This window comes from Scyliorhinus canicula, chromosome 4 (genome assembly GCF_902713615.1).
Source record: "Scyliorhinus canicula chromosome 4, sScyCan1.1, whole genome shotgun sequence".
NCBI lineage: Eukaryota > Metazoa > Chordata > Chondrichthyes > Carcharhiniformes > Scyliorhinidae > Scyliorhinus > Scyliorhinus canicula.
The window spans coordinates 208,285,436-208,302,815 of record NC_052149.1 but is presented as its reverse complement, the minus strand read 5'-3'; the positions used below and the strand labels follow the sequence as shown (position 1 = coordinate 208,302,815).

Genomic DNA, 17,380 nt, shown 5'->3' with positions numbered 1-17,380 from the left:
AAGTTAACCCAGTGTTAAAAATAGAAACTATAGTTAGGAACACCCCCCCTTCTGCCCCCCCCCCCAAGATACCTATCTTTGAGCCAGGAAGTCCAGAAAAGGCTGCCACCGTTTATAGAACCCTTGTACTGATCCTCTCAGGGCAAATTTAACCCTTTCCAACTTTATAAATCCCGCCATGTCATTGACCCAGGTCTCCACACTTGGGGGCCTAGCATCCTTCCACTGTAGCAAGATCCTCCGCCGGGCTACTAGGGACGCAAAGGCCAGAACACCGGCATCTTTCGCCTCCTGCACTCCCGGCTCCACCGCAACTCCGAAAATCGCGAGTCCCCACCCTGGTTTGACCCTGGATTCAACCACCCTCGACACCGTCCCCGCCACCCCCTTCCAGAATTCTTCCAGTGCCGGACATGCCCAGAACATATGGGCATGATTCGCTGGACTCCCCGAACACCTGGAGCACCTGTCCTCACCCCCAAAGAACCTACTCATCCTAGTCCCGGACATGTGGGCCCGATGCAGCACCTTAAATTGGATGAGACTAGGCCTCGCACATGAAGAGGAAGAGTTGACTCTCTCCAAGGCAGCCGCCCAAGTTCCGTCCTCTATCTGCTCCCCAAGTTACCCCTCCCATTTAGCCTTCAGCTCCTCCACTGATGACTCCTCCACCTCCTGCATTACCTTATAGATGTCAGACACCTTCCCCTCTCCGACCCACACCCCCGAAAGCACTCTGTCCATCGTCCCCCACGAGGGCAGCAAAGGGAATCCCTCTACCTGTCACCTAGCAAACGCCTTTACCTGCAAGTATCTGAACATGTTCCCTTGGGGAAGCCCAAATTTATCTTCCAGTTCCCCAGGCCCGCAAACCTCCCGCCAATAAGCAGGTCCCTCAATTTACTGATGCCCACCCTTTGCCACCCCCTAAATCCCCCATCCTTCTTCCCCGGGATGAACCGATGATTGCCACCCAGTGGAGCCTCCATCGAGCCCCCTGTTTCCCCCCTATGCCGTCTCCACTGTTCCCAGATTCTTAGGGTCGCCGCCGCCACCGGGCTCGTGGTAAACCTCTTAGGGGAGAGCGGCAACGGCGCCGTTACCATGGCACCCAGGCTCGTACCTCTACATGACGCCATCTCCATTCTTTTCCACGCCGCCCCTTCCCCCTCCATCACCCATTTACGCACCATTGACACATTGGCCGCCCAATAGTACCCCAAAAGGTTGGGCAGCGCCAGCCCGCCTCTATCCCTCCCTCGCTCCAGGAAAACCCTCTTCACTCTCGGAGTCCCATGTGCCCACACAAAGCTCAAGATACTGCTAGTCACTCTCCTAAAGAAGGCCCTGGGGATGAAGATGGGCAGGCACTGAAAGAGGAACAAGAACCTCGGAAGCACCGTCATTTTGACGGACTGCACCCTCCCCGCCAACAACAAGGGCAGCATGTCCCACCTCTTGAACTCCTCCTCCATTTGATCTACAAGTCTGGTGAAATTATGTTTGTGAAGAGTCCCCCAGTCCCTAGCCACCTGCACCCCCAGGTACCTAAAACTCTCCCCTGCCTGCCTAAGCGGGAGCCTACCAATTCCTTCCTCCTGGTCTCCAGGGTGCACCACAAACACCTCACTCTTGCTTAAATTTAGTTGAAATCCTGAAAAGGTCCCAAACTCAGCTAGCAGCTCCATCACCCCCGGCATCCCTCCCACAGAGTCCGCCACATACAGTAACAGGTCACCGGCATACAACGACACCCTATGTTCCTCCCCACCTCGCACTAAACCTCTCCACCTCTCTGAATCCCTCAACGCCATCGCCAGCGGCTCGATTGCCAGTGCAAACAACAAGGGGTACAGGGGGCAACCCTGCCTGGTCCCTCGGTAAAGCCGGAAGTACTCCGACCTCCTCCCATTCGTGGCCACGCACGCCATCGGGACCTCATATAGCAGCCTCACCCATCTAATAAACCCTTCACCAAATCCAAACCTCCCCAACACCTCCCATAAGTACCCCCACTCCACTCTATCGAAGGACTTCTCCGCATCCAGTGCCACCACTATCTCTGCCTCCCCCTCAATCGCCGGCATCATGATGACATTCAACAATCTTCGTACATTCGTGTTCAGCTGCCTTCCCTTCACAAAACCTGTCTGGTCCTCGTGTACAACCCCTGGCACACAGTCCTCAATCCTGGTGGCCAGGATTTTTGCCAGCACCTTGGCATCCACATTAAGGAGAGATATGGGCCTGTATGAACCACACTGCTGGAGGTCCTTGTCCCTCTTTAAGATTAACGAGATCAGCGCCCGCGACATCGTCGGGTGCAAAGTCCCCCTTTCCCACGCTTCATTAAGTGTCCGCACCAGCAAGGGGCCCACTAGGTCCACAAACTTTTTATAAAATTCCACCGGTAACCCATCCGGCCCCGGTGCCTTCCCTGACTGCATCTGCCGGATCTCCTTAACTAGCTCCTCCAGCTCAATCGGCGCCCCCAACCCCTCCACCTGCTCCTCCTGCACCTTCGGGAAAGATAGCCCGTCGAGAAACCTTTTCATTCCCCTCCTCTCCCCCGTTGGCTCCGACCGGTACAGTTCCCCGTAAAAGTCCTTGAAGACCTCATTCACCTCTACCCCCTTCCGCACCACATTCCCACTCTTGTCTCTCACTCCAGCAATTTCCTTTGCCTCATCCCGCTTGCGGAGCTGATGAGCCAGCATCCTACTCGCCTTTTCATCATGTTCGTACACTGCCCCTTGTGCCTTCCTCCACTGTGCCTCCGCCTTTCTAGTGGTCAGCAAATCAAATTTAGCCTGCAGGCTGCGCCTCTCCCCAAACAGTCCCTCCTCTGGTGCCTCTGCGTACCTCCTGTCTACCTCCAGTATCCTTCCCACCAGTCTATCCCTCTCATTCCTCTCGTTCCTCTCCCTGTGTGCCCGGATGGATATCAGCTCCCCACGAATCACTGCTTTCAGGGCTTCCCAGACCACCCCCACCTGAACCTCCCCTGTATCATTCACCTCGAGGTACCCCTCAATGCTTGCCCGGACCCTCCTACAGACCTCCTCCTCCGTCAACAACCCCACATCCAACCGCCACAACGGGCGCTGGTCCCGCACCTCCCCCATCTCCAACTCCATCCAATGCGGAGCGTGGTCGGAGATTGCAATGGCCGAATACTCGGCCTCCTCCACTCTCGGAATCAGTCCCCTACTCACCACGAAGAAGTCTATCCTAGAGTAGACCCTATGTACGTGGGAGAAGAAAGAGTACTCCCGTGCCCTCGGCCTCACAAACCTCCATGGATCCACCCCACCCATCTGGTCCATAAAGCCTCTCAATACCTTGGCCGCCGCCAGCCTCCTACCCGTCCTAGAGCTGGACCAATCCAGTGAAGGATCCAACACCGTATTGAAGTCCCCCCCCCATGATCAGACCTCCCGCCTCTAGATCCAGGACCCGTCCCAACATACGCCTCATAAAGCCCGCGTCATCCCAATTTGGGGCACACACACTAGCAAGTACCACCTTCTCTCCTTGTAGCCTGCCCCTAACCATAACATACCTACCCCCCTTATCCGCCACCACCTCCGATGCCTCAAACGACACATTTTTCCCCACCAGAATCGCCACTCCCTGGTTCTTCACAACCCAGAGTGGAAAACCTGCCCCACCCATCCCTTCCTCAGACGGACCTGATCCGCCACCTTCAGGTGGGTCTCCTGAAGCATTGCCACATCTGCCTTTAGCCCCTTCAGGTGAGCCAGTACCCTCGACCGCTTCACCGGCCCATTCAATCCTCTCGCATTCCAGGTGACCAACCGGATCAGAGGGCGTCCCGCCCCCCTCCCCCGTCGACTAGCCAAAGCCCGTCGACTGCCCGCCCCAGGCCAGCACCCCCTGCCCGACCCAGTCCCCACAGCGACAACATCTCACCTCTGTCCCCCCGGCCCCCACCAGCTCCATCCTGACCCTGCCAGCAGCAACCTGGTATTCCCCTTTCCACCCCTCCCTCCCTCCCCCCCCCCCCCCCCCCCCCCCCCCCCCAGGCTAGGAACCCTCCTAGCCGTGAACCGTCCTCCATTGTACTTCCGTGGGTCAGCTAACTTCTGCTGACCCCGGAAACTCCCGCCAATAACCCGACCCCTCCCAAAGTGGGATCATCCCCCATCCTATCCCTTGGCACCGCTCCAGCGCGGGGAAGAACCAGTTAAGGCCCCGCCTCCCCCCGTCATCGTCTCCACCCCCCAGCCCCACAGCGCGGGAAACCAGAGGAAAGCCCGCGCTTTTGCACTGCCCCACCACACCCTTCTGACGCAGCTCCCAAATACCAGCCCCATTCCATACCCCCAAACCGACATAGAATACAACAAACCCCCCCAACCCTCCCCGCAAGATACAAAACTCAAACAATGCCCCACAGCAAAAACACATAACAGAACAACACCCCCATAAATAACCATATCAAAATTGTAAAAGTACAGAAAAAGAGAACACAGCAACAGCAGAATCCAGCAATAAAGTATTACAACCGACCCCGCAACCCCCAACCCCTAGTTCAAGTCCAGTTTCTCCGTCTGCACGAAGGCCCACGCCTCCTCCGGGGAATCGAAATAATAATGCCGGTCCGAATAAGTTACCCACAGGCGCGCAGACTGCAACATTCCGAACTTAATCTTCTTCTTGTAAAGCACCTCTTTCATCCGATTAAACCCGGACCGCCGCTTAGCCACCTCCGCGCTCCAATCCTGGTAGATCCGTACTACCCCATTCTCCCAGTTGCTGCTCTTCACCTTCTTGGCCCAGTGCAGCACACACTCCCGATCACTGGACCGATGGAACCTCACCAGCACCACACGCGGAGGTTCATTCTCCTTAGGCCTCCTGGCCAGTACTCTGTGTGCTCCCTCCAGCTCCAAGGGCAGATGGAAAGACCCGGCCCCCACTAGCGAGTTTAGCATCGCAGCCATGTAGGTTGTCAGGTCCGACCCCTCCAGCCCCTCCGCAAGGCCCAAGATCCGCAGATTTTTCCACCTCATGCGGTGATCAAGTTCCTCGAAGCGGTCCTGCCACTTCTTGTGGAGTGCCTCGTGTCCCTCCACCTTACTCACGAGGATCCCGGCCTCTTCCTCTCGTTCAGTGGCCTGCGTCTGCAACTCCTTGATGGCAGCACCCTGGGTCGTCTGAATCTCCGAGAGCCTTTTGTTTGTTTCCTGCAGAGAGCTCAGTACCTCAGCCTTGAAATCTGCAAAACAGCGCAGGAGAGCAGCTTGTTGCTCCAGGGCCCACTGCTTCCACTCCTCTGGAGCTCCGCCGGCCGCCATCTTGGATTCCTTCCCCTGTTTTTTCTGGGGAGCTGCTGCCGTTTTTTTCCCCCTTTCCACTCCGAGTTCGAGTCATGAACTGCGGGGAAAGTCGATCAGCACACCTTCTCCCACTGGGAGACGTCGAAAAATTTCCGTTTTGGGCACTAAAAAGAGCCGAAAAATCCGTTTGAAACGGGAGCTCCCAAATGTGCGGCTTCCTACGTCATCGCCGCCACCGGAACCCCATAGGAAGGATATTGTTAAACTACAGAAGAGATTTACGAGGATGCTACCAGGATTTAATGGTCTGAGTTATAAGGAGAGGCTGTATAGGCTGGGATTTTTTTCCCTGGAGTGTAAGGGGCTCAGGGGTGATCTTATAGAGGTCTATAAAATAATGAGGGGCATAGATAAGGTAGATAGTCAACATCTTTTCCCAAAGGTAGAGGAGCCTAGAACTAGAGGGCATAGGTTTCAGTTGAGAGGTGAGAGATACAAAAGAGACCAGAGGGGAAATGTTTTCACAGAGAGGGTGGTGAGCATCTGGAATGAGCTGCCTGAGGCATCGGTTGAGGCGTGTATATTTTATTTCCTTTAAAAAACAATTAGTTTGAGTAGGGTGGGCATAGAGGAATATGAGCCAAATGCAGGCAAGTGGGACTAGCTTAGTGATAGAAACTAGCCGACATGGACAAGCTGGTCCAAATGGCCTGTTTCCATGCTGTAAACATCTATGACTCAAAAACGACTATGCCACTGCTCCCTTTTTACAGTGGTGTTGGAATACTGCAATCCTGGGAGACATATTTTGGATAAAGGGTTAAACTGAGATTCAGTTTGGCCTCTCAGTGGATATAAAAGATCCTTTGACATATCCGAGGAAGACCATAGAAGTTCTCCTGCTCTCCTAACTAATACTTATCCTTCGCACAATATATTTTAAAATGGATTATCTGGTCATTTTATCTCATTGCTGGGTGCAAATTGGCTTTCACCTTCCCTGTATTACAACAATGTATTTCAAAATTGGACTGTAAATTGGCTGTAAAACACTTTTAGATGCCCTGAGATAGTGAGAGGTTCTGAAGAAATGTGAGTCATTTTTTCTCAAATACCTGAATTTAACCAACAATTTCACAGAGACTGATATTACAGGCAGATCATAGACTCATAAAATCATAGAATTTACAGTGCAGAAGGAGACCATTCGGTCCATTGAGTCTGCACCAGTCCTTGGAAAGAGCACCCTATCCCCGTAACCCAGTAACGCCTCCTAACCTTTTTTTTTGGACATTATGGGCAATTTAGCATGGCCAATCCATCTAACCTGCACATCTTTGGACTATGGGAAAAAACTGGAGCACCTGGAGGAACCCACGCAGACATGGGGAGAACGTGCAAACTCCGCACAGACAGTGACCCAAGCCGGGAATCGATCCTGGGACCCTGGAGCTGTGAAACAACAGTGCTCACCACTGTGCTATTGTGCCACCCCACGGTAGCACAGTAGGAAGGAGGGGTATGCGATATCAGAAACTGATATTTTTAAGGTACATGTAAACCTTCAGGAGAATGAACATTACATTTATTTTGTAAAATTCTGCTGATTACAGGTGAAGCTGAACCTTGGAGTGACCTTAAGATGAAGTCAGGTGTGTTTTATAACAAATACAAAGGTATAATATTATCATGCCCTCTCACACTATTACCTTCCCATCTCACTGTTGCCTTCCCATCTGTTACCCTCCTCTCTCACTGTTACCCTCCTCTCTCACTGTTAGCCTCCTCTCTCACTGTTAGCCTCCTCTCTCACTGTTAGCCTCCTCTCTCACTGTTACCCTCCTCTCTCACTGTTAGCCTCCTCTCTCACTGTTAGCCTCCTCTCTCACTGTTAGCCTCCTCTCTCACTGTTACCCACCTCTCTCAATATTACCCCCTCTCTGTCTATAACCTCCCCTCTCTCTGTTAACACACTCCCATTGTTTTCCTCCCCTCTGACTGTTATACTCCCCGCCACTGTTACCCTCCGCCCCCACTGTTACCCTCATCTGTCTCACTGTTGTCATTCCCTCTCTCACTGTTAGCTTCCCCTCCCTCTGTTACCCTCCCATCATTATCCTCCCCCCTCTTACCATTACACTCCCCTCTCTCGCTGTTAGCTTCACCTCCCTCTGTTACCCTCCCCTCATGTGCCTCTGAGAATGTGTGAGCAATGTAATGAAGCAATTAATCCCTGAGTCTGCATTGTTGGTAAAAAAACATTGTAAAGAAAGCTATTTTAAAAGCGTCAGTACGGAGGGTGTGTCCAGTTCTTTGAGTGAGGACTTAATGAGTACAAGGTTCAATTAATACACTTAAAATATTGAGAATGCTTACAAGCATTTTGAGCTACAGGCTGAACTAATTTCTGTCCAAATGCCCAGTTTTATATGTTTGGGTTGCTGCGGCCCAAGCTGAGTGTATATCTGCGTATATCAGGAGAAATTTCTGTCCGGAATAATTCGCCTCAACTCTGATGTGGTTTTTCCGCTGTTTTCTTAGAAACATGACCTGTTTCAGTAATCTATGATCTACTTGTTTCTATCAGATCAAGCACTTATCTTTTCTTAATGTTCCATCTGTCACTCATCACTCTCTTTCAGATAACTCCTCAGTTCTGAAAATCTCTTTCGAATGCCAAAAAGGTAATATCTTCTACACTTAGTTTCACAGAGCAGAACCCTTTTTTTCCACCTATTTTGTTATGCGACCATGTTATTGAGTGTAAACAGATGCTTCAAGGACCGTAACAGGTTTTTAACTCGTCGATGAAGACCAGGCTGTCAGAAAAACTCCTAATATTTTTTACGTAATCAGACAGCATAATCCATCCATAATGGTAAGCGGTTTGGGTTCGTCTCATAGCAACCTTTAATTGGAAGAAACAACTTTAATTGACTGCTAGGCTTCTGAATCCCTCTTCTAGAGTTCCTGTACTAAAGCTTTTGGGGTGCGAAATGGGGCTCAGTTAAGCCCATAGCTTTTGTACACTATGCACACACTTACAGCTCCAAAATGGGAGATGCTCATGCTTGTAGAACCAATGCTCCACACATTATCAGGGGCTGACGGTCAGGTGCTCGCAGGCCAATTGTTCACCCATATTTTTTCTAATCAGTATAGACACAGAGCGCCAGATTTTTAAAGTGGGAACAGCAACCCAGCACCCGAATCATTTTCAGGTCCCAACCTCGTGCCTCAAAACCATCACTCATGCGATGCTATTTTGAAATGTAAATGCCCGCTTTGGAGATCCTGAGTTTTTGCAGGAGGCGGAAGCTGCCTGCAGAGCATGAGTGGCAAAGGAAGATGGGAGCCACGATGGGGTGTGCCATCACCTTGCCAACGAGAATGGGCAGCACCTCGGAGGGACAGCAGAATAAATAGCCAAATTAAAGGTAGTGCGCAAGATCTCCCAGGCGCCAAGAATTTGCACTGAACCTGACAGCTTTGTGCAAATGTGCACCAGAATGTTCAGGTTTGCCGATTTCCCAATTGAAGATACCATTCTTGCCCTCTGCAGCCTATTAACACATTCCTCAACAACCGTAATGGGCCATTAATTGGAGGTGATCAGGGACTTTGATCTGCCCCCCCCCACTTTGAAAATCGGAACGTATCATCGACGTTTTGGGATCCAGAGATGTCCTTCAGAAAAGTAATTTTCAAATTGCACCAACAACCCTCCATCAGTGATTGAAAATCGGGATCACGGTATGAAGAAAGTGAGACTTTCCATTTGCAACCCAATGTACTCATGTCCATTTTTTTCTTTTAATTTCTTCTCATAGTGAATCCCTGTTTGCTAGAAGGAAAACCCCAAAACAGTTTGGCGGCAAAGGGTTTCCGTAGTGTGAGACCAAAATTCCTTACAGCTGGCAGAAAATCACCAGAGCAGGTAAAGTATACAAACCTCCTTTGAACAAGGACATTGTTCTTATAATTATATAAAATAGAAAAACTCACTTGAAATATTAATCCTAGAATAAAAGATTATCAGTCTCAATGTCAAATGCTTCCTGATTTCAAGGAGTATAGTAGTACGGTGGTTATCCTACCTAATAATAATAATCTTTGTCACAAGTAGGCTGACATTAACACTGCAATGAAGTTATTGTGAAAAGCCCCTAGTTGCCATACTCCAGCGCCTGTTCAGGTACACAGAGGGAGAATTCAGAATGTCCAAATTACCTCACAGCACGTCTTTCAGGACTGTGGGAGGAAACCAGAGCACCCAGAGGAAACCCACGCAGACACGGGGAGAACGTGCAGACTCCGCACAGTCAGTGATCCAAGCCGGGAATCGATCCTGGGACCCTGGAGCTGTGAAGCAACAGTGCTAGCCACTATGCTACCGTACCTGATTAATAATCCAGACGGCCAAGACAAATTTCACCATGGTGCTGGGGAAATTAAAGAACAAATATCTGGAATAAATAAACGGTAGTATTATTTTGGGAAGGAATCCTGCTGCCCTTACCTGTTCTGGCATATATTTGATTCCATGCGCACAGCCTGGATCTTGACTGCCCTCTGAAAAAACCTCGCAAGTCACTCAGTTGTAGCTGAGAAGTTAGGGATGGACAATAAGTGTTGGAATTGCTGATGACATCTACATCCGATGAAGGTGTTAAAAATATAGGGCGCGAATCAATGGAAAAATTTCCAAGTGTCATTTTGGGTGCATTTGGCGGAGTATTTCATGGTGGCCATGTTGGTGAGATCGTGGCCTGTATTCAACCACACTTAGTGCCAAATATGAGCCCCCATAAGATTCTTGCCATTACAGGCTGTCTCGCCGTCTGATTCACCAGACCTGTGATGCAGCTTCTCATAGAACATAGAACATCTAGTGCAGAAGGAGGCCATTCGGCCCATCGAGTCATCACCAACCAACTTAAGGCCTCACTTCCACCCTATCTCCGTAACCCAATAACCCCTCCTATCCTTTTTGGTCACTAAGGGCAATTTATCATGGTCAATTCACCTAACCTGCATGTCCTTGGACTGTGGGAGGAAACCGGAGCACCCGGAGGAAACCCACGGGGAGAACGTGCAGACTCCGCACAGTGACCCAGCAGGGAATTGAACCTGGGACCCTGGCGCTGTGAAGCCACAGTGCTATCCACCTGTGCTACCATGCTGCCCGAACAAGGGGGAGATGCTTGACAGTCAACACACAAGCATGGCAGCACGCAGACCTGCTCCTTGCTTTGGGGCTTCCGACCTCACAAGGCTTCTCGACACTATTCCCCCAGCGGGATAGCAGGACCAGCAGCAGAGTCAGCAATGTCGCCAGGGAGACAGAGGCAACATCTGACAGTGTGGGTAGCATGACCGGGTCAACCGCTGTTTAATATCGGAAGATGAGGGGGGACCTGATTGAGGTCTACAAAATTATGAGAGATATGGACAGGGTGGATAGCAACAAGCTTTTTCCAAGAGTGGGGATGTCAATTACAAGGGGTCACGATTTCAAGGTGAGAGGGAGAAAGTTTAAGGGAGATGTGCGTGGAAGGTTTTTTACGCAGAGGGTGGTAGGTGCCTGGAATGCTTTGCCAGCGAAGGTGATAGAGGCGGGCACGATAGCAACATTTAAGATGCATCTAGACAGATATATGAACGGGCGGGGAACAGAGGGAAGTAGATCCTTGGAAAATAGGCGACAGGTTTAGATAAAGGATTGCCTCTGAGGCTGCTGTGGGAGGCAGGGCAGGTAATTTTAGGGGCTCTGACACAAGTTTTTAATTCCTTTCTGGCCAGGGGGCAAGTGTTAGAGGACTGGAAAACAACTAATGTTGTTCCACTTTTCAAGAAGGACCGTAGAAATAAACCAGGAAATTACAGACCGGTGAGTCTCACGTCAGTGTTAGAGAAACTATTGGAGAAAATTCTGAAGATCAGAATTAGTTTCCACTTGGAAAGGGATAGGTTTATTAGGGATCGTCAGCATGGCTTTGTCAGAGGGAGGTCATGCCGAACAAATTTGGTAGAATTTTTGATTAAGTGACCGAGTGTGTGGATGAAGGAAGTGCAGTAGATATAGTTTATATTGATTTTAGCAAAGCCTTTGGCGAGGTCCCACATGGGAGACTAATTGACGAGGTTGAAGCGCATGGAATTAAAGGAAACTTGTCGAGATGGATCCAAAACTGGCTTAGTAGGAGGACACAAAGTATAGTTGTAGAAGCCTGTTTGAGAAAACGGATTCTGGTGCCCAGCGGTGTACCACAGGGATCGGTGCTGGGTCCCTTACTTTTTGTTATGTGTATATAAATGATTTGGACAGTTAGCCCTGTTGCTTCATGGTGCCGAGGTCCCAGGTTCGATCCCGCCTCTGGGTCACTGTCCGTGTGGAGTTTGCACATTCTCCCCGTGTTTGTGAGGGCTTTGCCCCCACAACCAAAAAATGTGCAGGCTAGGTGGATTGGCCACGCTAAATTGTCCCTTAATTGGACAAAAAAATGAATTGGGCACTCTAAATTTTTTTTAAAAGAGAATAAAAAATAAATAAATAAATGATTTAGACAAGAACCGACAAGTTTTCAGATGACACCAAGTTGGTTGGGTGGTTAACAGTGAAGAAGAGGGTCTGGAAGATACAGATGAGTTGGTCAGATGGGCAGGGCAGTGGCAGATGGTATTTAACACTGATAAGTGCGAGGTGATGCACTTTGGAAGAGGGAACAGGATAAGGGAGTATGCAATGAATGGCAGGATACTAGGAAACTCAGAGCAACAGATGAATCTTAGACTACTGAAGGCGGCAGAGCAGGTAAATAGAATAGTTAAGAAGGCATATGGGACACTTTCTTTATCAGTGGTGGCATAGAATATAAGAGCAAGGAGATTATGTTGGAGCTGTACAGAACATTGACTAGGCCACAGCTGGAACTGTGTGCAGTTCTAGTCACCTCACTATTGGAAGGAGGTGATTGCACTGGAGGGGGTACAGAGGAGATTCATCAGGATGTTGCCTGGCATGGAGCATCTGAGCTATAAGGAAAGACTGGATAGGCTTGGATTGTTTTCTTTAAGACAGAGAAGGCTGAGAGGAGGGTATGAATGAGGTTATAAGATTGTGAGGGGTTTGGACAGGGCAAATAGGGAGAAGCTGTTCCCCTTGGTTGAGGGGTCGATCGCAGGGGTCATAGCTTTAGGGTGAGGAGCAGGAGATTCTGAGGAGGTTTGAGAAAAACAGTTTTCACTCAGAGGGTGGTGAGAATCCAGAAAGCATTGCCTGGAAAGATAATGGGGGATGGAAACATCACAACCTTTAAAAAGCACTTGAATGAGCACTTGAAACATCATCACATTCAAGGATATGGGATAAGTGCTGATAAGTGGGATCAGCGTGAGATTAGGGATAGTTATTGTTGGCGCTGACCTGATGGACTGAAGAGCCTTTTCTGCACTGTACGCCTCTATGACTCGTTAACTCACCAAGTCTCCTTAGACAAGTCTGTAATGATAGGTATATATGTAGGCAAGTGAAGGGTTAATTATTACATCTCAGTGTCACACAACCACTAGAGGGCACCACTACTTCCCACTATAAATATGAGAATTCAGAGGATCTTGGGTACTTCTAACCAGGAGTTTCTAGACAGTAGAGTGTAAGAGAGATAGATCACAACACAGTTAATATTAGATAGAAGCAGCACGTGTAGTTTAAATTAGTTATTACTTTAATATAGATTACTTGATTACTAGTTAAAGTTCTGTGGAGTGTGTGAATTCAATATTAATCAATTGTTATTCAATAAATCAGTTTTGCTTTAAGTTAAAGATTGGTGGTTTCTTCAGAATCACACCATCAGACCATTCTTATAAAGCAAAAAGTAATGATATATTACCAAAGCGTAATATAAGACCACAATCAGTAAGAATGAACACCAACACCTCCTCCACAATAGTCCTCAATACCGGTGCCCCGCAAGGCTGCGTACTTAGCCCCCTACTCTACTCCCTGTACACACACGACTGTGTGGCAAAACTTGGTTCCAACTCCATCTACAAGTTTGCTGACGATATGACCAGAGTGGGCCGGATCTCGAATAACGACGAGTCCGAATACAGGAGGGAGATAGAGAACCTAGTGGAGTGGTGTAACGACAACAATCTCTCCCTCAATGCCAGCAAAACTAAAGAGCTGGTCATCGACTTCAGGAAGCAAAGTACTGTACACACCCCTGTCAGCATCAATGGGTCCGAGGTGGAGATGGTTAGCAGTTTCAAATTTCTTGGGGTGCACATCACCAAAAATATGTCCTGGTCCACTCATGTCAACGCTATCACCAAGAAAGCACAACAGCGCCTATACTTCCTCAGGAGTCTAAGGAAATTCGGCATGTCCACATTAACCCTTACCAACTTTTACAGATGCACCATAGAAAACATCCTATCGGGCTGCATCACAGCCTGGTATGGCAACTGCTTGACCCAGGACCGCAAGGAACTTCAGAGAGTCGTGAATACCGCCCAGTCCATTACACAAACCTGCCTCCCATCCATGGACTCCATCTACACCTCCCGCTGCCGGGGGAAAGCGGGCAGCATAATCAAGGATCCCTCCCACCCGGCTTACTCACTTTTCCAACTTCCATCGGGCAGGAGATACAGAAGTCTGAGAACACGCACGAACAGACTGAAAAACAGCTTCTTCCCCACTGTCACCAGACTCCTAAATGACCCTCTTATTGACTGACCTCATTAACACTACACCCTGTATGCTTCAACCGATGCCAATGCTTATGTAGTTACATTGTATATCTTGTACATAGAACATAGAACAGTACAGCACAGAACAGGCCCTTCGGCCCTCGATGTTGTGCCGAGCAATGATCACCCTACTTAAACCCATGTAACCTGTATACCCGTAACCCAACAATCCCCCCATTAACCTTACACTACGGGCAATTTAGCATGGCCAATCCACCTAACCCGCACATCTTTGGACTGTGGGAGGAAACCGGAGCACCCGGAGGAAACCCACGCACACACAGGGAGGACGTGCAGACTCCACACAGACAGCGACCCAGCCGGGAATCGAACCTGGGACCCTGGCGCTGTGAAGCATTGATGCTAACCACCATGCTACCGTGAGGCCTATTATGCCCTATTATGCCCTATTATGCATTCTCATGTATTTTCTTGTATTTTCTTGAATTTTGTTTAAATCCCTTCTTTTCCATGTACTGAATGATCTGTTGAGCTGCTTGCAGAAAAATACTTTTCACTGTCCCTCGGTACACGTGACAATAAACAAATCTAATCCAAAAACAAAGACCTTCCAAACCAACGACCGGTAGCATAGTGGTTAGCATCAATGCTTCACAGCTCCAGGGTCCCAGGTTCGGTTCCCGGCTGGGTCACTGTCTGTGCGGAGTCTGCACGTTCTCCCCGTGTGTGCGTGGGTTTCCTCCGGGTGCTCCGGTTTCCTCCCACAGTCCAAAGATGTGCGGGTTAGGTGGATTGGCCATGCTAAATTGCCCGTAGTGTTCTAAAAAGTAAGGTTAAGGGGGAGTTGTTGGGTTACAGGTATAGGGTGGATACGTGAGTTTGAGTAGGGTGATCATTGCTCGGCACAACATCGAGGGCCGAAGGGCCTGTTCTGTGCTGTACTGTTCTAAATTCTAAATTCTAAAAGAACAAGGGCAGCAGACACATGCAATCACCACCAGAGGGAGTTCTGACTCACCATCCTGACTTGGAAATACATCACTGTTCCTTCATTGTCGCTGTGTCAAAATCCTGGAGCTCACTCTCTGAACAGCACTGTGGGTACCATGCGGATCTAGTGAAGTCTTGCAACACTAAAACTCAGTAGAAATTTGAGTTAAACGTCTCGGATGCAAATAAGAATCTTTTATTGCCTCTATTTGATTACAATCGAGAGAAACTTAAATCTATTCTCAATAAAGTCCGGCTAGCAAAACGACTTAAAGAGAAGTAACTTATAAACAATTTCACTTTCAAAATCATACAGAAAAGGTTTCTTGCTTACAGCAAAACAGCTTGCATTTACTTCAAGAGTCAGAATGGAAAAGTGAAAATATGAAAATAGAGATAGCGAGTAGTTAGATCAAAGTATAGAATGATCCTGTATAAAGATGGCCGTACGGACCATCATGTTTAAGGAGAATTTTATCAGTCTTAAGCCATCTGTCTACAACTCTATGTTGTTCTAATTGGTTTGGGTGAGAATCAAATACATTTGATTTGATGGTTAACTGTCAATCCTCAATGTGCAACATAAGATCTGAATGTTTCATGTTTGAATATTTGTGCATGCTATGAAATGCGATTTTGTGCTATTATCAAGACTGTTTTTTACTGGTTTTCTGCTGACTTTGTTTTATCCACATTATGAACAATGATGCCTTCATATTGCTATGGTGCTTACTTCGACCTTGATCTGGATTACTGGTACAGCTCATTTCTTAATGTCAAACTGACTTTGAAAATCTGTTTATTAGAATAATAACTTGTTCATTTTGTCAGCAGAGATGTTATTTTAATCTACAATTAGTTTAGCATGTGTCAGGCTTTTGTGCTACTGTTGAGGTTATGTGTTTTGTCATGGCCTGAGGTTATGAGTACTGGAATCCTTATTTTAAAATGGGTATTAAAACTGGGCTTTAATATTTACATGAAAATAGCCTTTTTTACCTATCAGAAAGTAGTTAATTACTATCAGTGTGCCTAAGTTGCAGAAGTTCAAGAAGGCAGGTCATCACCGCCTGTTTAAAGTCCCAGAGGACCAACATGTGCCTTCTAAATAAGCCTAAACCCACCTCAGGACCTGCTCGCCTCTGCAGCCACCTACAATCTGCTTCCAGGGTCAACAGTCTTGCATCTATTCCCACACACCACCCTCCCTCCCTCCCTCCATCACCACCCACCACCCTCCCTCCCTCCATCACCACCCAGCCCTCTACACTAAACAATTGGGTGTATCAGGGCACTTTCTTCCAAGAAAATTTCCCAAAGGTGAGCCAGGCCCTTGGTCTTTGACCCTAAAATGTTAAACATTGGTGAGTTCATGTTTAATTGCAACATAACAACATAACAATGGCAAAACAAATAATGCAGCTTGCAGTGGATACTGAATTGTTTCAGGATAGTGATCATTGTCAAAAACAAGATCACCTGGGATAATTTATCAAACACACTTTCTTCCCGCAGTTAATTATTATTCAGTCATGTGAGTCTGCCGCCTGTAAACTTGTTTTTAATTTGTCCATTTGGTTCTAATCCAGATTAAGTAAATGGTTTACATTGACATGACCCAAATAAGAACTCTACCAACTACAATTACTGGCCACTTTAATTTAGTTGCTTGTATCAACTGATCATCTGAATCATCAGTTGATACAAGCAACTAAATTAAAGTGGCCAGTGCTGCCGAGCATAACTGCAGAACAATAGATTCAAAGCTGATTCAATGTTCAGTAAACGTCATCAGGGGCAGGTGTATATAACAACACAATTCCATATTATAAAATTATTAAAATCTCAAATGCTGCCCCCCCCCCCCCCCCCCCCCCGAGCTCCTTGAGATCTCAGTAATCTTCTGACACCTTTCTTTACCTCTGATAATACCACACACTGTCACATGAATTTCCAGCTTTTCACTAATTTTGGTTGGTTGTTTTCTTGTTTATGCTGCATAACTGGCAACTACAATCTTTTCTGTATGCTTCTTCCATGAACAAAACTAATGAGTTCATTATCCATAACATGGACTGTTTTGATTTGATCCCCTTTCTTCCAGGTTATTGTTCTTTCAAATTCAACATCAACGCAAGGAAATCATCTCTAAATTTGGGTAAATTTCCCTCTTAGTAAAAATGGTGGACAAGCCCATTGTCCCAAGCCCGAACACAGTACTTCCTGTTTTCACAGGGGGAGGAATGGAATCAATCTGGAGTTCTCACATATGCAGTTTACCGAGGTGGTTGGCCATTTAAATCATCAGCAGCCACCACATAAGTAGGATATTGGTAGACTAGGAATGTGAAACTCAAAATGTACAG

General features: G+C 48.0%; 1 protein-coding gene across 6 annotated transcripts in view; it reads left to right on the top strand.

Moving 5' to 3' along the window:
* The window catches only part of LOC119965344, a 164,271-nt gene that overhangs the window by 28,262 nt on the left and 118,629 nt on the right, over window positions 1–17,380 (top strand). For 3 of the 6 annotated variants that reach the window (XM_038795974.1, XM_038795973.1, XM_038795975.1), the window contains exons 2-3: window positions 6,917–6,979; window positions 9,134–9,240. In XM_038795974.1, the coding sequence (XP_038651902.1) occupies window positions 6,946–6,979; window positions 9,134–9,240 (141 nt within the window). In that variant the 5' untranslated portion in view covers window positions 6,917–6,945. The remainder of the gene's footprint in view (window positions 1–6,916; window positions 6,980–9,133; window positions 9,241–17,380) is intronic. The other 3 variants (XM_038795979.1, XM_038795977.1, XM_038795976.1) reach the window with 3 other exon arrangements.